General features: G+C 34.7%; 1 protein-coding gene across 4 annotated transcripts in view; it reads left to right on the top strand.

Annotated features, from left to right (window-relative positions):
- The window catches only part of Znf407 (zinc finger protein 407), a 517,696-nt gene that overhangs the window by 25,654 nt on the left and 468,506 nt on the right, over window positions 1-23,536 (top strand). For all 4 annotated transcript variants that reach the window (XM_087188891.1, XM_021242148.2, XM_004861950.3 and 1 more), the window contains exons 2-3: window positions 6,990-11,703; window positions 16,955-17,069. In XM_087188891.1, the coding sequence (XP_087045017.1) occupies window positions 7,047-11,703; window positions 16,955-17,069 (4,772 nt within the window). In that variant the 5' untranslated portion in view covers window positions 6,990-7,046. The remainder of the gene's footprint in view (window positions 1-6,989; window positions 11,704-16,954; window positions 17,070-23,536) is intronic.

Below are 23,536 nucleotides of genomic sequence, written 5' to 3'. Positions count from 1 at the left end.
TGAATTACATGTAACTTATTTTTCAGCCAAGGAACAGCTACTTGAAGATTTTTTGATAAGATAAATCTTAGCATACTTGGAAATGTTTGTGTCACAGTGTGGATGCATGCTGGATAATGCCTTTGCACAGGAAAACTAATGCTTGAGGAAGGTTGGGCTTAATAATACATGCCACTATTTTAGTCCAGACAGCTGCCAGGGTCTTCTTAATCTTTTTTTTTCTTTTTTTGGTACCGGGGATCCAACTCAGGTCCTTGCGCTTGTGCAGCAGGGGACAAAACCACTGGGCTAAATCCACGGTCCCTTAGCCTCTTTTTATTTCTATACGAGATTACAAGTGCTGGTAGTTTTAGAAAGAAAGGAGATTGATTATACCTTATCCTGAGAGCTGACAGCGAGCCTTGCTAACTTGGCTGTTTTTCTTTGTTTCTGAGAGAACCAGAAGTGCTTTCTGTGAGATGGTCAGCTTTCAGTGAGTGTTTGTTGAGTGAATGAGTGAAATCTGCCTCAGAAAAATGGAGCTCTTGAATCATCCTAATGGGGTGAATTTTGCGTTCTTCTTTCAGAAAGAACTCCCTAGCCCCATCTCTGCTACTAAGATGATAGATACTTCTAGTAATAACCTTTTCTAATGGAGTTTTAGAAATTTTGCATTAGGATAACCTCTCATTTCCATTTAATCCCATCTAGGTCACTTTAAGATACTTATTAAACTAATCTGTACTGCAGCTCACTGACTTTGTTCTAGTTCTGGACCTTGTAACTTAAAACTATTATAGTGAGCTCTTACTGCCTCTTTTTCTATTTCCAGTGTCTTACATCTTGAAAAATTAATCTTTCCAAAATGATGCAGTTTCTAGGTAATTCCTTTCTGGAACTATTGAGTAAAATTCAACTCTTGTTTGAGAGTCTTCTGTGATCTGAGCTATTGATTAGCACCTGCTCTATACATTACTATGCAGAAGAAAGCCATGACCCCCTGGCCTGCTAAGTTAACCTGCAAGTTCACTGTGTGCATTTGAGGCTTTGCTTAATCCTCTCTTCCCCTTGAGATGTTTAACTGTTTCTGCCTGCTCCTTTGCCAAAAGAAAAAGAAACATAGATTTAGTTTCTTCAAAGTTTTAGTAAAGAAATAAAAGTTAGCTAATGTAAAATATTGTAATTGGAAATATGATTATTTGTTCATTTATACTGCTATACATAATCATGTATGGTCATATATTATGTATGTGGTGTATTGGGGTATATGTTATGTAGCTCCCCAAAGGATATCATCCCAATAGATTATGTGTTTGTATCACTATGCAGTAATTTCTTTCATATATTGGGCACTTGGTGTATATTTGTTGAAGTTTTGTTATTTCTTTACATGAGATGTTAGATTTTTTTCATTAGTTTAAAAAATCAGTTGGAAAATGACAAACATGGAAACATTTTTTCATTTGTTTTAGAACTTTTGGTGGTGTTATATAGAAGATAATAAAGGGTCTCATTGTTTTGCTTCTGCCCATTAATGTAGTTGTCACTCTTTTGTCTCCAGAAGTATATCAGATGCCCTCAGCAGAACATTCATTCACTAAACAGGTGTGTGTGTGTGTGTGTGTGTGTACATGCGTGTACATGTGTGCATGTTGGTATGTTCCCTAAGTAAATGGGAGTTCCTGTGTTCTGCATCTGCACTGCTCAAGATGGGCTCCTGCTGCTGCTTACAATGAAGGTGACCTAGGTAATGAAGGCACTGTGGCATTGTTGGCAGAGGAAGTGATGGTTGGGGTCCACATCAAAAGGAAGGGAGTTTGTGCTGGTTTAGATTAAGCATTAAAATGTTCCTATGCAGAATTTCTGTTCCAGTTATTTTTCAAACATATACAAGTATATGCAAAGGTGATAGATTAGTATAATGATCCCCAAGTGCTGTTACTGAGTTCCAGTCATCTTGTAGCTTCCCTGTGCCTCTCTCCTGGATGGTTTCGAAGTGTATATGTCTCAGACTTTTTTCATTTTATCTGTAAGTACTTGAATATTAAGACATTTCTTATATCACAAAAAGGCATTCCTTCATTTTAGTACCTTGTAAGGATGTGGAATTGTTCTAGGCTCTGGGGATATTCAGGATGGCTAATATAAAACATGGTTTACATCCTAGCATGGAGGGACAGAAAATAACTAAACATGTAAATGACCATAACAGGAATGGCATTGATTTCATCAAAATTTAAAACTTCTGTTTATCAAAGATACCATTAATAAAATGAAGAGAGAAAATATTTGTAAAGCATATATCTGGCAGGATTTATATCCAGAATACATAAGCAACTCCTACAGCTCAATAAGAAAATAAACAACCAAATGAAAAAATGGGCAAAATACTAACAAAGCACATAAAGTATTCAACACAATCACTAGTCATCAGGAAAATGCAGATTAAAACAGTACATACCCACCAGAATGACTAAGACTGAAATCAAATGTTGGTGAGGACATGGATCCATCAATTTATATACATTCCAGGCAATGCAAAATAATACAGCCACTTTGAAAAATCAGTCAGGCAGCTTCTCAAAAAAGTAAAATATATATGTTTTATAACCCAGGAATACTGCCGGTATTTACATAAAAGAAATGAAAGTATATGCTGTACAAAGATATGTACAAAAATAGTCATAGCATTTTTATTATAATAGCAACAAGAGAGAAATGGCTCAGACATCCGTCAGTAGAATTGTATTATATCTGTACAGTGTATGACTACTCAGCAGTGAAATGGAACATACTACTGACACAGGCAATACAAGCATCATGCTGAGCAAAATGAAGCCAGGCACCCCCCCAAAAGCTTCTTTTATGAGTTCATTCATACAAACTTGTAGAGGAGGCAAAATTAATCTTTGGTGAGAGAATTCTGAACTGTGGTTGCTGTAGCATGGAGTGGGTGGGAAGTGATGGGCTGTGTTATCAGGAACTGGCTGTGAGTGAAGGTGCATAGCTCTGTATCTAAGCAGAGATACTCTGGAAGTACCAGATCTCTGCACCTCTCCCTTCTCTTAACTGTGCCCCTCAACTCAGATCCCCCTCCCTGTACTGTGACCTGGTTGGTACTTTTTCTAGAGTAAGCCGGGGATCACTTAGGTGATTCCTCTTAGGCATCACTCTCCTTTAGTGCCTGATATCCACTGCCTTATCCTATTGCTTCATGTTATATATTATATATTTTCAAGTGAAGAGTAAATCTAGTGCCCATGATTCCATTTTGACCAAAAGTAACAGTCTTGGGTTGGACAGTGTATCTATTGAAAAACATATTGTCTTGCTGTTCTTATCATTTAAGCTCTGAAAGGACAGAGTGTGCATCCCCCTCTTTTTTTGGGAGGGGGTGGTCCTATACATCGAATCTGCCTTTTCACATCTCCAACCCTTTTTAATTTCTTTTTTAAAAATTTTGAAACAGGGTCTCAATAAGTTGCTAAGTAGCCTGGGCTTAGCTTGAACTCACCACTGTCCTGCCTCAGCCTCCCCAAGTCCTGAGATTACAGGCATGTGCTGCCACACGCAGTGGGGACAGAGATCTTGTGGTGGTGTTTGCTGTGTGTCCAGCATCTACAACCAAAAGGCATGTCATAGGCACTAAGTGTATGTTTTGGAAGGAACATGTGGTACTTGGCTTCTTTTATTTTCCTGCTTTATTCTTCCATAACAGATGTTGAAACCAAAAGCAATGCTTTATCTAAAATAGCATTTTCTAAGGCTTTTTTTTTTTTTTTTGGTACTGGGGATCAAACTCGGGACCTTGTGCTTGTGAGTCAGGCGGCGGAACCAATGAGCTAAATCCCCGGCCCTCTAAGGCATCTTTTGATTTATTTGTTTTAAAGAAAGAAAAATTCTGTAATGGAATGAGATTGGGACTTGCTGTATACCAAAAAATCCTGTGGTAAGAACACGTCATTTAAACCTGAGTTTCTAGATTTATTTGACCAGGGATATCTCTGGCACCAATACCTATTAACCTCTTACATAATCTGTATTTTCTGGAACACATTCTGAGGAAATGTATCTGTCTTAGTTACTTTTCTTGTTGCTGAGACAGAATACCTGACACCCAAAGTTAAAAGAAGGAAGGTTTATTTCAGTTCACAGTTTGTGGAGGTTTCAATCCATAACCGGCTGGCTCCAAGGCACGGTGGCATGGCAGAAGAGCACAACGGATCAGGCAGGAGGCAGCAGAAGACAAGCAGCAGCAGCAGAAGCAGCAAGTGACAAGCAACAAGTGTCGAGCAAGGACAAGTGACAAGCAGTGACCCTCTCGTATCTTATCCAGGCTCTCTGCCCTTTAGAGTGGGTAGCACTCACACCTTGGGTGGGGCATCCTTAATCCTACCCAGAACTATGCCAAACTAATCAGTGGACTAATTTAGTAATCACACAACCTTAATGCCAGCATCACATGCTCTAGATCCGGCCACCTCTGAAAAAGTCCTCCTATGAGGAGACTAGACGCAAGCCGTAACTGTATCTAATATTGAACAGTGTGTGTGTGTGTGTGTCTGTGTGTGTGTGTGTGTGTGTGTGTGTGTGTTACTGGAGATTAAATCTAGGGTCTTTGAGCTACATCCTTTTTAATTTTTTCATTTAGAGACAGGACCTTGTTAAGTCACTAAGATGCCCAGACTTGGGCTTAAACTTGGGATCCTCCTGCCTCAGGCTCCCAGAGTCCTTAGGATTACAGGTGTGTGCTGCTGTACCTTGATTGTACTTTTTATAATTGTAATACAACTTTGTACATTTCTTTTTCACTCTACAGATGTATAGATGATGCATAACAACTTACATATCTTAAATTTTTTATTATAATATTCATATGTATGTGCAACCATCACCACAGTAAATTTTAACACATTTTAATCACCTCAAAGATCTGGTACCCTTTGGCTGTCACCCCTCTTCTCCTTTCCTCTGCCTCCAGCTCTAAGGAATATGGATCTTCCTGTCTATAGATTTCCAGTTTTTTGACATTTCATATAATAGGAATCATGCAATATGTGATCTTTCACTTTGTATAGTGTTTCCAAGGTTCTGTCTTTATTGTGGCCTATATTAGTATTAAATTCCTTTTTATGGCCAAATAATATTCCACTGTATAGATCTACCACATTTATTTATCTATTATCTTTTGATGGACATTTGGGTTCTTTCTACCTTTTGGCTAATATGAATGATACTACTATAAAATATGTATACAAGTTTTATGTGGGCATATAACTTAGGAGTGGAATTGGTGGATCATATTGTAGTTCCATATTTAATGGTTTGATGAATTGACAGACTGTATTTCAAAATGACTGCACCATTTTACATTTCATTAGGAAAAGGATGAGAGTTCTGGCTTCTATATATCCTTATCAACACTCATTATCTGACTTTTTGATTATAGCCATCCTCCAGAATTGGACGCTTTATCACCTTATGGTTTTGATTTGCCTTTTTCTAATGACTAATGATTTAGGGTATTTTTTTCATGTGCTTATTTTGTGTATTTTTCTTGGACAAATGAACATTGAGATTCTTTGCTTATTTCAAAATGTTTATGTTTTATTAAGTTACAAGAGTTCTTTATGTATTCTAGATGCAAATGTGATGTGCAGGTTTTCCCCCGTTCTGTGGGTTCTTTTTTTCACTTTCAGTGGCACTGAACCAGTGTCCTTTGAAGTTTTTAATTTTCATGAAATCGGATTTACCTGTTTTTTCTTCTGTTGTTTATGCTTTTGATGCTGCATCTAATGCATTGCTTTTTCTTTCTTACTCTTAGCACAATCAAAATAACAGGCTTCATTTTATTTATCAGCATTATGAAAAAATAATTAGAATAGTTAAAATAAGTATCGTTAGCTTGAAGCTTAATACATTGATGACTTTATTAAAGTTAAATGGCATTTGGCTGAAAATTTCAATCGTAGTGTAAAGCAAATGGAGAATGATAGGTTTTAATTTAATTATATAACATGAAAAAAATAAATGATAATGATTTTAGGGCATTTCATTTAATACAGAGTTTTCTCTCTTTAATTCTCCTGTACCACTGGCATTTCCCTTTGTTACTATCTATCTGACAACACACAATTAGTGTGAGAAAAGGAGGTTAATAATTCACACCTGGAATAGCAGTGACTTTTCATTGGCAAAAGAACTTGAGAATGAATGGTGATATATGATGGGAATATATAGTACATCCTGTTAATTTGTATCTATTTAGAAAAAGCATAGTGCTTTAGGGGAAGGGACGGACACAGTGCATTTACACCAGGACTTGGGTTTCTGTTGGGAGGTGGAGAAAGGAAAGGTCTAATTTCTAGACTTCGCCTCTGTCTTAGCAGTTTTATTCTTGTCCGTTTTACAGAGTGGGCGTTCACTGAAATGTAATTTTTTTTTTTTTTTTTTGGTACTGGGGATTGAACTCGGGACCTTGTGCTTGCGAGGCAGGCGCTGGAACCACTGAGCTAAATCCCCAGCCCTTTTTTTAAAGTTTTTTTTTTTTTCGGTACCGGAGATCGAACTCGGGTCCTTGCGCTTGCACAGCAGGTGATGAAACCACTGAGCTAAATCCCCGGCCCCTCACTGAAATGTAATTTGAAAGGAGAGATTCTCTGTTAAACTAAAAAAAAGTAATCAACTGAAATCTGGTCTAGAGAATTAAAACATGGGTTCTTCTTTTGTTGTTTGATTTTTGTGTTTTTGTGGGCTGTCTGAAAGTATCCCTTTTTTCTCTCAGAGGTACCATAGCATTGCTTTGAGTCATTGGTGGTGTAGTGTGGTGTTCTACAAATTAGATTGCATGCTTTTCATAAAGAACTTTTTACATGTAATCACATTCTAAATATATAAAGGAAATTGCATGAGGCCAATTTCGTGGTATTTTTTTTCATCCAGTTTCAGACTGACTTGTGTGCATTTTCTTTACATTCAATGGCTAAATATCATGTTCATTTACTTCACAGGTTTTGAGTGCCAGTTAAGCCTCCTTTGATGCAAGAAAAATCATCAGCACTTTATTAATGATGGATTCTGATAATAAACCTGACAATGATGAGGATGAAAATATAAACAAGGAACCAAAAGACTTGAGAAGTATTTCATCTAATAATGACAGTTGTGGGCCTGTGTTTGATGGGATAGCACATTCCTCTGAGAATTTCACAAGAAAACGAGGTTTTTCAGAGTCATCCAGCTTGGGCAGGATTGCTGTGGAGGAAGACAGAAATAAACATGCTTCCAAACGAATGAGAGTAGAGGAGGCAGAGCCCCTTAAATCTGGGGAGGAGAGCACCTGTGGATTCAACACTACAATAAGCTCGGCTTCTGAAGCAGGTGTTTTGTTAGATGAAGCAGGAAAGGAGACCTTCCTGAAGGACTGCTCAGACAGAGACACAGATCTTCCAAATGCCTTTTCATCCTCTTGTGATTTTAAAACTGTTGATGCTGTTTCTCTGAACACAGACACTGAAAGCAAGTTTGCTCAGGAAATGGTCAAAGAAAGAGAATCTCCTTTCCCCCTGAAAGAAATGAGTGTTAGTTGCACCATTGGAAATGTAGATACAGTTTTCAAGTGTAGCATATGTGGTCATTTGTTTTCTTCTCACTCTGATTTGGAAAAACATGCTGAATGTCTTGGGCAGCAGGCTAAAAAACATGCCTGCTGTCACTGTAGCCACAAAGCAGAGAGCAGCACAGCTCTCCATATCCATAGCAAACACACACATGGGGCACAGAAAGTCTTTTCTTGTGATCTTTGTGGCTTCCAGTGTGGGGAAGAAAACCTGTTGAATGCACATTATCTTGGTAAAACACATCTCCGGCGACAGAATCTTGCTGCTCGTGGAGGGTTTGTACAGATCTTAACAAAACAACCTTTTCCTAAAAAAACATGTACCATGGGAACAAAGAATATTCAAGCAAAACCAAGAACAAAGAATGGGAATCCAAAAGGATTACACAACCCTGGGAGCAAATTTAAAGATTGTGGAGGAAGCATTTCTCAGCATAGCAGTAGCAGCAGTGAGCTCCTTGTTGAAGTGGTGCCATCTAATAATACTTTATCAGAAAAAGCAGAGATTGTTGAAGAAAATGATACCTCTCTTGGTACAGCTAGAAATCTTGAAGACCAGAGTAAAAAGCTAGGAGATGTAATCTCAGAGGATCTTTTAGATAAATCAGAATCTACCAAAAATATCCTACAGACTGTACATAGTATCAGTATCACCTCCAGGCCAAGGCCTGAGAGAAACATTCTAGTGTTGGGTAATAGCTTTCGGCGACGAAGTGGCACTTTTATCTTGAAGGGCCAGGCAAAGAAAAGGTTTAATCTTTCTGGAATTAATAAAAGAGGCACAAATGAAACTCAGAGGATGTATATGAAACATTTTAGAACGCCCATGAAAACAAGTGATGCAGAACCAATGTCGAAACACCAAGAATTGAACAGTGATGTCCAGAGTCTGTGCGTGACTGCCTCAGACACCCAGAAAATGATACAGAACAAGATAAACTCCCATCTTCCAAGTTCTGTGCAGCTGAACTCCCCGACAGTGAAGCCAGCTCTTGACCACCAGATGGTGTATACGTGTACAGAGTGTGGTCAGATAGCTACAAATAGGACAGATTTGGAAATCCATGTGAAAAGGTTCCATTCAAAAGAGATGAAATTTTACTGCCAGACTTGTGACTTTTCTGGTACTTCAAGGAGGGATTTAGAGGAACATTTGCACAATAACCAGCATCAACAAACTGATTCTGTCCTAAGTTGTCAATGTTGTTCCTTTATTTCTCTGAATGAGATAAATCTTAGAGACCACATGAAGGTAAAGCATGGGATGGGTTTTTTTTGCCACTCTTGTAATCTGTTTTTGTCTGAGAAAGACATGGAAGAGCACAGTGCAACTGAGAAACATATTAGTTTATTGGTTCAACCAAAGACTTCTCCATCGTTGAACAATGACTTGGTTTTACAGACCTTACCTTTAAGTACTTTGGAATTAGAAAACACAAAAAAGTCTATGAATGAATCAGGGAAAGCAGCTCAAGAAGAACCTGTTAAGTCCAGGGTAAGCCATGGAAATGAGGTAAGGCACTCAAGTAAGCCTCAGTTTCAATGTAAGAAGTGTTTTTATAAAACTAGATCTTCCACTGTTCTCACAAGACACATAAAGCTTCGGCATGGTCAGGACTATCATTTTCTTTGTAAAGCATGCAATCTTTATTCATTGAGCAAAGAAGGAATGGAGAAACACATTAAAAGAAGCAAGCATCTTGAGAATGCCAAGAAAAATAATATTGGCTTAAGCTTTGAAGAATGTATTGAAAGGGTATGTATTGGTGCAAATGATAAAAAAGAAGAGTTTAACATTTCTGGTAATGGAAGGAGTGAAGGCCACATAGGTGTGCAATTAGAAGAACATACCTATCTTGAGAAGAGCATACCAGCTCCTAAGGAACTGTCACAGTCTGGAGTCATTACTAAAGATGCTGAATTAGCATTGACCACTACTCCAAAGAGAGGGAGACCCAAAGGCAATGTCTCAAGGACCTGTTCACATTGTGGTCTTTTGGCCTCCAGTATTACAAATTTGACTGTTCATATTAGACGTAAACACAGTCACCAGTATAGCTATTTATGCAAAGTATGTAAATATTATACTGTAACTAAGGGAGATATGGAGCGTCATTGTGCCACCAAGAAACATAAAGGACGAGTGGAAATAGAAGCAAATGGGAAACAAAGTTCAGATATCATTGTTGGTCCTGAAGGGGGAAATCTTGAAGCCTGTAAAAAGAATACCCAATCAGCATTGAATATTTCAGATGAACGTGCTAACAAGTCAGTGGAGTCAGAGACCTCTGTTTCAGAAAAGCCAGTAAATGATCATGGAAATCCAATTGAAGTTGAAAATGTATTTCATTCTGTAGATGGAGAAGTTACTAGGCATCTTACTAATAAAAAGGAACAAATATCTCTAGAGGCAGAGGACCTCCAACAGGGTGATGCATGTTCCCAGAGAGATATTACAGGTACAAGTGATAATAAATGTCTGCACTGTGAGTTTAATACTCACTCTTCTGCTTCTCTAGAGCTGCATGTGAAACGGAAGCATACAAAAGAATTTGAGTTTTATTGCATGGCCTGTGATTACTATGCAGTGACTCGTCGAGAGATGACAAGGCATGCAGCAACAGAGAAGCACAAAATGAAAAGGCAGTCTTATCTGAACTCTTCTAATGTAGAAGCAGGTTCTACAGAAGTGTCCAAAGACATTGTCATAACTGAAGAGGAGCAGTCACAGAACACTGAAGAATTTCAGATAATTTCAGACCAAACATCTGATAATCTGAAATCTAGAAATGCTGCCAGTTGTTCTCTTTTAGATGAGAATACTAATTTAGATATGTCTAAAGTACTCTGTCCTCCTGACTCTGTAGAAATTGAAACTGAAGAAGAATCTAATCTCAATGATGACCGTTCCTTTTGTGAGACTTTCCAACAGTCCCTTGCCAAGGAGAAAGGTATTAAACCTGAGAGGGTATCCCTTAATATTTCCTCTAGTTCTGGCTCCTCAAGTGGATTTCAAAATAAAAATTCAGGAAGCTTAGATTTGAATTGTGAGACTGGAAAGAAAAACCATGATATGTTGAATGACATAACTGCTTCAAGTACACATTGTGAAAGCAATGAAGGAAGTGCAAAAAGTAGCAGAGGTGAAGTTCTCGACAAACACTTGTGTCCTAGAGTCCTCACTGGGGGGCAGTCAGCCGAAGGTACTACCTCTATGGTGATGAGAACACCAAAAGAGCAGGTAAATCTAGGTGGCAGTAATCAGAACAAAGTTGGATGTGCACACAGTTCAGAAGATTTGAAAGATATGCAAGCAGATCCTGTCCTGGAGAATAAGGAAATTCTGATGAATTCACAACATGAAACTGAAATTATTTTAGAAGAAGATGGCCCAGCTTCTGATAGCGGAGTTGAACGTAATGATGTTTACGAAACTATAATCAGTATTGATGATAAAGGGCAAGCCACGTACAGTTTTGGCCAGTTTGATTCTTCTATAATTAGAATAAAGAATGCTGAAGATGGTGAATTGATAGACCAACCAGAAGAGGGTCTGCTGTCAATGGGAGTGAGAATTAGTGAGTTGCCCTTTAAAGACTGTGCTCAAGGCTTGAAAAAGAAGAAAGTTGAAGGTAGTTCCTTTAGTGAGTCCACACGAATCCGTTGTGATGATTGTGGCTTCTTAGCAGATGGACTGAGTGGATTGAATGTCCACATAGCCATGAAACATCCTACAAAAGAGAAACACTTTCATTGTTTACTCTGTGGGAAATCATTCTATACAGAAAGCAACCTTCACCAGCATTTGGCTAGTGCTGGTCATATGAGAAATGAACAGGCCAGTGTGGAAGAGCTTCCAGAAGGAGGGGCTACCTTTAAATGTGTCAAGTGTACAGAGCCCTTTGATTCTGAACAAAATTTATTTCTACACATTAAAGGACAGCATGAGGAATTGTTGCGAGAGGTGAATAAGTATATAGTGGAAGACACTGAGCAAATCAACCGCGAGAGAGAGGAAAACCAAGGAAATGTTTGCAAGTACTGTGGGAAGATGTGTCGAAGTAGCAATTCAATGGCCTTTCTGGCTCACATTCGCACGCATACAGGTATGTAAACTTTGTAGGAAGCCTGTTTACCTATAAAGTGCAAGTAATAAGAAAGTTTGGACATTTGTTCCCATTTAGTCTGGAACCCCACCTCTAATTGCTTGTTGGGCATCCATCTAATTCACATTTCACTGAAGTATGGTGTCCTGGGCATCTGTAATAACTAACTGTTGACACTTAACATTTTTAGAGGTAATTAAGCCTTAGTGATTCCCAAGGCAGGTTAGTTGACAAGTGTTTTTAAATTTTGTCAAAAAGGCTCAGTCCTCCTCTGATGCCTCTGCTAAACTCTTGTCTTTCACAGCTTTTTGGTATTAAGTTCTAATTTCTTGGTTTTGTGCAGTATACCTTTGGGAATACTTTGTGATTTCAGAGGGCATATTAAATAGTTTGTGTCTTTTAATAAAGAATTTTTTACAATTTTAGGAATTTAAAAGTATTCATTGTCATATACTTTGTATTCAACTGTGTAATTAGGCAACAAGATTCTACCTTCATGGATCAAACTTAGTCAGCATTTTTCAGTTAATATGTACTGGGGATTTGGTTTTTATAGAGATAACACTTGATTTAGTTTCTATACTATGTCACATTTAGTGTTCTATGTTAATGTTTAATTTTAGGGAGAAATTAAAAAAATTTTGGAGGAAAATACATAAGCTACTGTTCTAAATTTATGTAAAAATTCAAGGCACTGTTTCTATAAACCTGCCATACATTCTTTATTTTAAATAGACAGCTTTTCTAAATCATTGTGCTCTGCTTAGACAAGTTCTGTCTCCATGGTTGAATTTATGAGTGGATTTGAATAATAAATTCACATTTCAATGAACATATTTTCATTAAAACTGTAAGGTTTATTTTACTGTACTTTTAAATAATGGCTTATTGTTAAAGCTATACTTTAAATTCAAGCAGTTTTTGAAACTTAGTGCATGGTTACAAGGAGAAAGATAAAAAAGTATGGAGCATTATTACTAGTATAGAGTGATTAAAGATAGATAAAAGTTTTCCATTGAAGAAAGTAGCAGAACAATCTATATAAGATTAATCTAGGTAAAAATAAACATTGTACTCGTGATTTCAACTATTCATATGTGATAGATCTGTATTTTGGAATAAGTTTAAATACTTAATTTGTTTGCATAATTAATGCTTCTGTCAGTATCTTGTTGCAGTTCACCTTTTAAAATGATACGGTTTTAGAAATTAGGCTTGTTCACATGCACAGAAAATACGTATTTTCTTAATATGCCCTCTTAAGGCAGATAAAGCTGAATAAAACTAAGAGGAAGATGCTAATGGAGTTCTTTTTAGAATTCTTTATGCAACTGTCTGGTCAAGACATGTTGCCTATAATTGATGTGTCCATTACTTGAATTCTCTTGTAATTATAGTCAATAAGTCTTGTAAATGTGTTAAAGCTCACTAAAAGCATACAAATTCAAGAACAGAGTAAGGCTAATAATTTAAAATAATCAATGTAGGCATTTCAGCACTTAATTTCCCTTGTGTGTTGATAGCTGATCATTCTTAATCCATTAAGATTTATTTAGTCGTTTACAATGCAAAATAGGTTTGCACTGGTCACTTGTGCCATTTGAAAATGTCCACCAGGTTAAGTGCGGAATGTAGTCCATTAGTCTTCCTTGACTATATGTATTAATTGCATTTAAAATCAAGTTAATGTGGATGTGAAAGTGAGGTAACTATCAATATGTGACAAAGTAACCCTACTTATATAACTTACATCATTGATTGTAACATTTAGTAAAAGTTAGCACACTTTTTTTTTTAACATCTTGTGCTTCTCTTATCAGCTAGTACATTTTTATTGTGCTTTGAATCACCACAGAGAGTACTCTTCCTGAGTATATAGTGCCAGTCCATCATTTCGATTTTACACGTTGATTTTTGGGGAAGTTGGTCTCCATATTTGAATCCAGTTTTTTTTTTTCTTTCTCTTCTTGGAGTTATCTTAGAATGAATTGCTTTTCTGATACATGACTTTTGAAATAGTACTGTAGGGACTATTATTAATGGTTAACTGGAATAGGTCTTACTCTTCCAATCCCTATTTCCCTATTTAGTGATTTGTTACATGTTTTGTATAAGCTTTTCTTCCCATCCTTAGCATGATAAAAGCATATTATAGGAAATAAATGAATTTTGGTTATCAAGAATTATAGGAAGAAATCATCTTAAAGTTTCCCCATATGTTTGCTGATGAGATGCAGTCAGCATGGCCAGCAAGAAGGCTTCTCTCTCAGTGGTAGGACTGACAAAGCTTCTCATTTTCTCTGCTGCATTATTCTATGAAAAGCTCTTATTTTACGTGACACAGAACATGTTGTTATGCTGCGACATTGTCTAAAGCCATTCTGTTTATGTTCAGAGTGCTCTGGTCACTTGTGCCATTAACACATGTTCACAAATGGGAATACAGGAGGGAGCTTCATTGAAAACTCTAAAACTAGGGGTGGTAGTGTTTGTAACTCAGTATGTGACACTTTAGAAAACAAATAGTTTACTGAAGAGTGCATTTGTAGGCTTTGATCACAGGGCTGTACTCCCTTCACTACTTCCTCTCCACATGTCCTCCACATATAGTTGGCTCTCAGTATAATTTGTTGAATGAATGTATAAATGAGCAGATGAATGAATGAGCAAATGAAGTGTTAACATATTTAGGGAGGGTTATAGGATTAAGGCTATAGTTGAGAAGTATTACGTGTTATATGTATTACTTCCTTACTACTTACTTCATTGCTTAATTTTAAGCCAAAATTTTTTTTCTCTTTTGTGAATGTTAGTATCACCTCTGTTTATGCATGACAATTAGGAAAGTAGCTGAGGAATGTCTTGTAGATCTGAGTGCTGAATGTGTTTTTCAGATCTTTGGAATTCTGGTAAAGTGTAGTAATGCGCTGAAAACTAGAGTCTCTTTAGTTTTACCTTTGAAGAACCTCACAGGCAAAGTTAAAGCAATAACGAAAAGTCTCTTGAGTATAATGCTATTCCAAGGAATGGAACTATTCAAGATAATATCGAAAGTTTATAATAATCGAATAGACCTGAAAGAGAAATTTAGAAATATATGCTTTTACAAATTTTACCTTATAAGCATTATGAGTGGGCTAGTTTTGAAAATCGAAATATTATAAGTTGGGAAACAAAAAGGGATAGATGTTTTTTCTTATACAGAGAGCTATTACCTCAGCTAGTATATAAATTTTTATGGTACAGAAAGGAGATGTTAACACAGCCTGCTCTGAATATGAGGCAGTCAAGGCCTCAGTGACTCTGGGTGAAGCAGCTAACAGAATAACTCACTGATGTGTTGTCCACCCACTCTAGCAGTCATCACTGAGACCTGCAGGGCTAAGTTCCTCACAAAGGAGGTAGGGACAGCCAAATGTGAACACGCAAGACCCCACAGCTGGTACCATGTGGCCTCTGTCACTTGTGTGGGAACTAGTCACAGTACAGGTGTTGTGTGAGTGAAGCCAAAACTCAAACCTAGGGGATATTTTGTGTCCATTGCCCCAAATTATCATATTGATATTGGGGGAACTTTATCTTTTGTTTTTTGAGTTTAATATTCTTAATACATTTCTAATTACTGCATATGTTTAAAACATTTTAATTTAAAGTATAGGTAAATTAGTTCTTCTCATTCTTATCTTTTCAAACTTTATAGCATTCTGTCTCCCATGTAGTATTTCAGAGTAGTTGTAGGCTTAGTTTTATCCGAATCATTTAAATGAACTGTAGCTTCTGATATGATTGATAGAATGTGATTGCTGTAAGCTGCAATCTCAACCTGCTTTTGACATTTAAGCATATAAACCTTACTAGATATAACCATTCAGGTGCTAAATATATTTTATATCTATATCTAACTGTAGAATTGGAAGTATTAAGAGATCTGGCTTCATTGTCATTGAGCTGTGAAATATTCAACCTTGTCTGCCCCTGCTCAGTGCTGTTGACTTTTTTATTTCTGTTGGAAGATTAAAATTAAACACTTCACTTTTTTGTCAGCTTTTGGGAATTAAATTGAAATTTAAGACTAAAATTTTTTACTGATTGCTTCAGTTTCAACTAAGTATTCTTGGAAGATATTTTTTTCCAAGGGCACTGCACAAAGGTTCATTGATCACATATAATTTATTGTAATTTTTTATTTGAGCTCTTTTTTATATTTATTAAAGTTCACATATTTCATATTCTGTGTAACTGTATTAGAAGAGGTTATTTCACCAAATAGGTACTAAACATGAAGTGAAAAATCTGGAAACATATTGTACTGATTATAAACTGTGACTTTCTGATTTTGTTTTATGTATTTGAAGATGTAATGATTAGAAAATTGGAAAATGATCTCTGTGCATATATATGTATTTTTTTACTTTAAAGCAGTTGTTTTGCATTATTGTGGGTACTGATTATTATTATTTCATTTATAATCTTATATATCACTAATTTTGAATTTGAAATTGTTTTATCATTTTTGAGTGCAGTTTGATCATATTTATGAAATTATAAAAATATTTTATTGCTGTCATTATGCTTTTTTGTGTTGAAATATTTGTTCATGAAATTGATAATAACCAAAATGTTAATACTTCTGATTTGCTGAATCATAATAGATTTTATACTATAAAATGACTATGAAACCACAATAATTTATTCACTGTGTATTCATACACTGAATGTTATTAAAATAGCTATGTAGTGAATCATTTGAGTTAAGTGGCAAAAAATTTGAAATGTCAGCATTACTGTGAACATATTCAAAACTGGGGTAATGTGAGGAAAATGGCCACTAAGAAATGTTCTTAGTGATAATACTTTTAAAGATACTTACTATTGTATATGCGTTTATGCTTTAAAATGTTCCATTTTAAATATTGCATGCTTTTAAGAAATATTTTTGTGCCTTGTAAGAATGTTATTTAAAATTATTTAGCTTGTCTCAACTACTTAATGCTGCTCAGCTATATCACTTTTGACTTTAAATCTTAAAAATGTTATTGAAAATTAAGACTCATTAAAACATTAAAGCTTTCTAGGTATAATAATTATGGAATCAGGTATATTCAGGTCATAATTGAATGCAAGTATTCCATTTTGGGGACAGAAATTCTTAATTAGATTAAAGGTATGATTTAAGATTTAGCCCTCTTTTAAAAACTATCAGGAAGGTATTATTCAAATCCAAATCATATTCTATGTTAAATTTACTCAGGATCAAAACCATTCAAGTGCAAGATATGCCATTTTGCAACAGCTCAGCTTGGAGATGCCAGAAACCATGTGAAAAGGCACCTTGGAATGAGGGAATACAAATGTCATGTCTGTGGGTGAGTAAATTGAAGTCATCTCTACTGTGTGAACCAGGAAGCCAGTGTGAGATATCCATTGTTTCAGAATTCAAAACTGATATGAGTAAAAGTAGCTAAAATTATGCATGCGTATCTTCCTTTCCATTGTTATGGTAAATTCCTTAAGTACAGTTATGACATTCTTCTCCCACTTCTAATCCTTTACTGAAGATGAGCAATTTTATGGGCTACAAGGTCAATTTGAACCTGTAATCTGTAAATTGACTAAATTATAGGATGTTCATTCACATTGCCAGAGAGAACCATAAATTCCATTTAAAGACATAAAAAATACGTAATATAGCTTTAGGAGTGTATATGTATTTCTATTCTTTTGCTATATTACTTTAATTTTAATCACATTAATGATTCCTTTGATCCATGAACATATTCTATAAGGAAAACAACAAAAGATTTAATTTCAGATGGCTGATTACTGATTATTTGAGGATGACTGAAAAAGCAGTGTCTAATATATTTTTATGTAACTTTATTTCAAACTAGTTTTCTTTTTTTAGTTAATGGCTCTTTTCCTTAAGAATCATTCACAGTGTTTAATTGTCATTCAAATGTGTTACATGTAATAAAAAGCTCTTGAGATGCCTTAATGTGAAACTAATTAATTTAGCAGAATGTTTAAAAGGCTTTAGAATACTGTGATATATATGGTGTATCACAGGACATTCAGAGGTAGATATTAATACTCTACTTCTGATTAAAAATATTTTAATATTACTATGTTAGAGAAATTAATAAGTTCATTGTATAAAAAACACTTTTTGTGAAACCTAAGAGACCTGGAGTTCTTACAGCTAATTCACCGAGAACCACATGTTCATTTAAATTATGCAATATTCATATTATTATTATTTTTTTTAGTGGAAGGTTCTTAAGATTCTACCATCTAAAAATCTTTTAGATGGTAAATACTATCTTGTTGGATAGTATTTTATCCCAGGATGCAGTTACATTTTTTGACCCTAAAGATAATTTTTATAAATAACTTTCTAGCAGTTTTATTAAGCATAATCAGTGATTTATTCATTGGCAGAATTGATGGTTCAGTGACTTGCAGCTAAAGTAAATGAAGATGAACCATTGCCCTAAAGCCCCCTAAAGATCAGTGGGAGAATGAGTTTTGTTACTACTGGTTTTAGTTGCAGGGGTCAAGTGCCAAATGGTTCATTTTCATTGCTATAGGACTTGAAAATTTAAAAGATATCTCATTTATTGTTTTTACCATATGAGTTATAGAAGAGAGGGTGGCTCTGACTCCAGTGAAAATTTGCTATTAGGTGGCAGGAAGCAGTTTCTTTCCTATTTCTGCAAAATAAATAATGTGATTTTATGTATTCTTGTTATTTGGAATCTAATTCTTTTTTTTTTTTTTTTTTAATTAGGGTTACTAAGACCCTGGAAAGAGAAAAAGAAACTTTCAGAGAACAATTTCTCAACTATTTTATTAGAAACAATTCATAATTGATTGGCTTTAATTATATAATTTGAACAATACACCCTCTGTTTAGCTAATTGCTCATTATGTAGAAATGAAGTGTTACACTCGTAGTTTATATACTTGATTTTTCAAGATAGAGAATTATAAATAAATATATATATTGAGCTTCATAATGCTACAGAGAGGTGTGTGCATGTGCGTGTGTGTGGGTATGTGTATGTATATAGAGAATAAGCATTCTAGGTTATCTTTTAGATTATGGTAGCTGTTGAATTTCATGTGATAATTAAATGATAACTCTGTCTTTAAATGAAATTTAATTTTCAACTTACATGGCAATGATTTTAACAGAGTAGATACTTTCATAGGGAAGCTAAACATTCTGAAGAATTGCAGTAAATTGAAGAATCCTTATTGATCTGGGTAGTTGAAACAGGAATAAGGAAACAATGTCAAGAAAATTATTATAGGTTTTATAGTTAATATATTTCATAGGGATAGGGCAGTGTGTAACTTAAAAATTAAAGTGGAACACAAAACAAAAGTAGAGATTGGCTATCAGACTAGTGGTATGAGAGAGCATTGGTACATTAACATTGCTGACAATGTCAATTCATTATCATTGATGGCTAAATAATCTTAGAAATGCTCAGTGGACCCATTAGTTCCTGAATATAAGCAGCTCATGCTGCATTTCTTCATTAGCTTTAATTGGTATAAATTTTACATTTTACAAAATCATACTTTAAAAGGTGAAGTGATCTTTCAGGGACATTAACTCTATAATAATTTTGTCGCAAACAGAAGGTCCTATACTATGTTTTCTTTTCTCTAAGTAGTTAATATCTTATCCTCAGTCTTTTAAAATTGTATTGATGATCTCTTTCTTATTTGACTTGTAAGTAGTTACTTCTGAAGTAGTCTTGATTGAATACTATTTAAAAATACTAGAGCAGAACACATTTTTACAGTGAAATTATTACTTAAAATAGTATACTCTTTTTTTCTCTTAGAAACCTTTTGGTTTTCTTGAAGGAAATAATTTTGTCATAGTGAAATGGATGGAAACAACAAATTGTATGTTTTGTTGAAACAGCTCAGTAATAGTGTTTCAGATTATTTGTAATTGACTTTATATAGTTTTATACTGTATAAGGAGATTATTAATGCTCATCAACTAATGTGTTGTGTTTTTCATGAGGACTCCAGTTTTAAGGTTTTATAGTAATGACTCCCTTAACAAAAGCTGCCTTGTAACTTTTATATAAGTTGTCTGGAGCTGCATTGATTTTTCTTTGAAGCTATCAATTTTAAGATGATCTCCATCTCTTTCCTTTCATCTCAGTCATAGTGTATCATGGATTTAAGTTAACTTAATTTGGCATTAGAAACTAAATGTATTAAAAGTCTAGTTACTGTTGTATAATTAGAATTCAGAATTCAAGATTCAACTTTTACCTCAGCAATGTTTACTTGCTCAGGTCATGGTAAAATTTCACTGCTTTGTGCTTCATGTTTTAAGTACATGTCATAGATAACTGCATGTAAGGGTCATTTTACTTTTGCTTTAAGGAGAAATGGATTTTTGAGTAGAGTTTCTTAATAGGTTTTTTTTTTTATAGTAAGTATAATCAAGAGAGGTATTTCATAGAATATAGATATATTTATATTAGGCACTTGATGAATAGCTAACATGAAAATCTGTGAGTCTGAAATAGGGATTAGTGAGAAGAAAAATAATGGAAACCATTTCTATGCAGAAGTGAGTAATTTTATGTTTACAAAAAAGTCAGATGTATTTTTATTACATTCATGAAGCTTACCTTTATTTTTTTAGTAGTCAAGAACTTGAACATTTCAATAATCTGAAAAAGTCAGTTTAGATGCCATGTTTTGGTAATTCTTTTAAGTGTATTTTAATTCTCTCTGGGTATATGTAATAGTATTATACTCAATAGCATTGGTATAGTGCTTTGTGGTTTAGTGACTGTCTCGATTAACATAAATCTAATTTATTGATTTCACTAGCTTTGTAAGAATGGTTAGCTCACGTTTGTTTGTTATCCTCACTTAGAGATGGCAGCCTTGAAATTCAGCATATTCTTTTAGTGATGTACTTAAATTATGCAACTAGTAATGATGGATTACTGTTTTCTTTTCCCCTTGTAACTATCTTTTTTCTTTGTATTTCTGCTTTTTGTCATTTTTTTATTACTACTGATTTAGTTTAACTTGTACTTTTTTCTAGGTTGTTTTCTCTAGTATATAATAAATGTAACATATCTATTTCCTCCTAGTAGCCACTTTTATTTTGTTATTGCTCAAATTTATTTTCTTTTAAAAAGTTACTTGCACAAAATCTTACTTTCATATTCTACTGTTCAACTCCCCTCTTTATTTGTGTCATTCCTCCTACTTAGGAATATTTCTTTAAATGATTTTGATGTTTTTCTGTTTTTTCTTCATGTGTTGTTAGTTATTGTACTCACATTAGTGGCTGGAAATTGAACATTTTTGATAGAAATAAGTATCTAAAAGGGTAAAGATTATATCATCTTTTCAGTAAGATAAGCAGTGTACTATTGAGCAAACTAGGTTTTTTAAATTTTTCAGTACTAGTTATTGTGCGAGAATTATAAAAAAACTGGTAATGACCTATAGTTTTCATAAACCTAGGAAATGATACCTAAATTCTGTATGCCCTTCTTCAGAAGCATAGACTTCAATGTACATGATTTAGAGATCATGTTGTTTACTTATGGCCTTCTGTGTGTCTAGTCTTGTTTCACATGTATGGAGTTAAATAGTTAAATATAAATGAGATTTATCTAATCAGGAGATAACAAAGATACTTTCTAAATCTGCCACCTCTGGGTTCATAACAAGATTCCAGATATTTTAAAATTGTGTATTAATGTGCTTAAGAACTGTTTATTCCTAGTTGGTTTAAGAAACCTTAAATAGAAAGTTACTAATGCAGTGAAACTCTTTTTGTGTGTGTGTGGCATTACCTAGTTTTTGTGCATTAGAAGGGATCTCTGTGTAGATGATTATAATGTCACTTTCTGACCTTTGCAGCTTGAATAATTGTAAATCATTGCTTCATAACGTGTCAGAGAATGTCTGTACTAGGCAATTAAATGGCAGAATATAATAGACCAAATTATTGCCTGTCATGTTTTCAACAACACAGTTAGTATTTGAGTTACACTTAATCATTACGTGCATTAGCAACTTCATTGGAATCCAGCTTCAGGCTGAGCATGAAATACATTACATTATTTAAACCTCTAATGGTACAAGTCATTTATTTGTGTTGAAGTGTACAACATGCAGAGTTTCATAAAGCAAGGAACACTTGAGAGCTTAATTTATCCAAATCAAAGTCTAAATGCAGATAAACACAAGTGGCAAAAATTAGTAATTTTTATAGGCTGGAAATATTTAAAAATACATGGTTGTGGGTAATTGTAGGCAGCAGGAATAAATTAAAATCACTATTTTTAGTCTGCTCTAAGAACTAAAGCTGTGTATACCTAAATCATTAAAAGCACCATGGAATTGCATTTTTAGCTGAACAATTAATTACACCCATCATATCTACAGATGTATCCAAATAAAGTAAGTACTTGGTTCAGCTAGTTGTTTTGGGTAAAGATATATAGATAGAAAAAGTTTATTTTATACTGTGGTGTGAATTATGCTTGTAACAGTATAAAGTGCAGCATCTCTAAGATTTGTAAGCAACATTTAAATTAACATTAAAATGCTTTTATTATAAAAGATACATTACATATCCATTTTATCCAAATACTATTTTATTGCTTTTAATTTAATGATATATTTTGTCTCTGTTTTGAAGTTTTTAAAATGCTGTGGAATGATTTTTCTCTTCCTGACACTTAAGAATACAAAATTAACATTAATCATGTATTCTGATGTTAAAATCCTTGAAATATCAATTAAATCATGAACATTTAAAAACATTTTAATGTCAAATTGATTTATAATTTTAAAATTTAAGAGATAATATCAAATGACAAATCTTATTTCTCAGATATGTTTCTAGTATATTTTCCAGTGAACTGTTTTGTCCGTCTAGGAGACAGTGGGGCTAATATTAGGACAGTGGAATAAAAATGGAAGCTTGTCCTCATGCTGAAAGGGGTGCTTTTTTGTTGCCACTATATCCTCTTTTCCTTTTTTGTAGATACTTTATTAAATTTTTGCCATGAAAGAGTATGGGGGTTGGGGTGTCCCAGGTTTACTCTGAGACCAGCATGTATGATCATCCCATAACAAAATAGAAATGGAAGAAACGTTGTCATTTCTTGGTTTTATAGTTGAAAACAATGGCCTCTGTCTTTCCCAGTGAAACAATCATGTCCCAGTAACCTAAAGCCATTGCTCTGTAGTGATTTTAAAATTCTGTTGTGAGATCTGGGGATTGTGGAGTATAGCCACTTTCTGGCTTTCTTTATCTGTCCTGTCATTTTTTCCCCCCATTAACTTGTTTTCTGCCTCCTTCCTTTTCATCTTTTTCTTAAAGTCTTTTAGTTTTTGAAGGCTTTTGCTATTTGGCTTGACCAAGTACTGGATGGCATAGGAAATGTATGAGGTATAAGACAAGGTATAGATAATGTAGATAAAAGGGAAGTGTAACCATTCATTTATAATTTGCTCATTCATTTCTCATTGAGCAGATATTTTTGAGTCTCTTCTTTGTGCAGGCACAGTGACAGGGTGGTACATGTGCCCTGTAGTGATGGGGCTTCCTGGAGCTGAGAGACTAGAGGAGGACAATTTGTAGCATAGGAGCCACTTTAGGCAGGTGGAGAGAGAATCCTGCAAAGACTATGGGAAAGTCTGGCAACCAAGGCTCTGCTGGATTTGGGTCTTAAAGGTGAAGGAGTATTTACAAGGCAAATTTGGATATTTTTAACAGAGGAAACAAACATAAGAGTAAAGGTTGAGAGGAATGAAATAGCAT

Source organism: Heterocephalus glaber, unplaced genomic scaffold (assembly GCF_053883595.1).
Source record: "Heterocephalus glaber isolate CG9 unplaced genomic scaffold, H.glaber_assembly_v1.0 deba00000331, whole genome shotgun sequence".
Lineage (NCBI taxonomy): Eukaryota > Metazoa > Chordata > Mammalia > Rodentia > Bathyergidae > Heterocephalus > Heterocephalus glaber.
The sequence above is the reverse complement of the archived record's forward strand: the minus strand, read 5'-3'. Positions and strand labels throughout refer to the sequence as shown.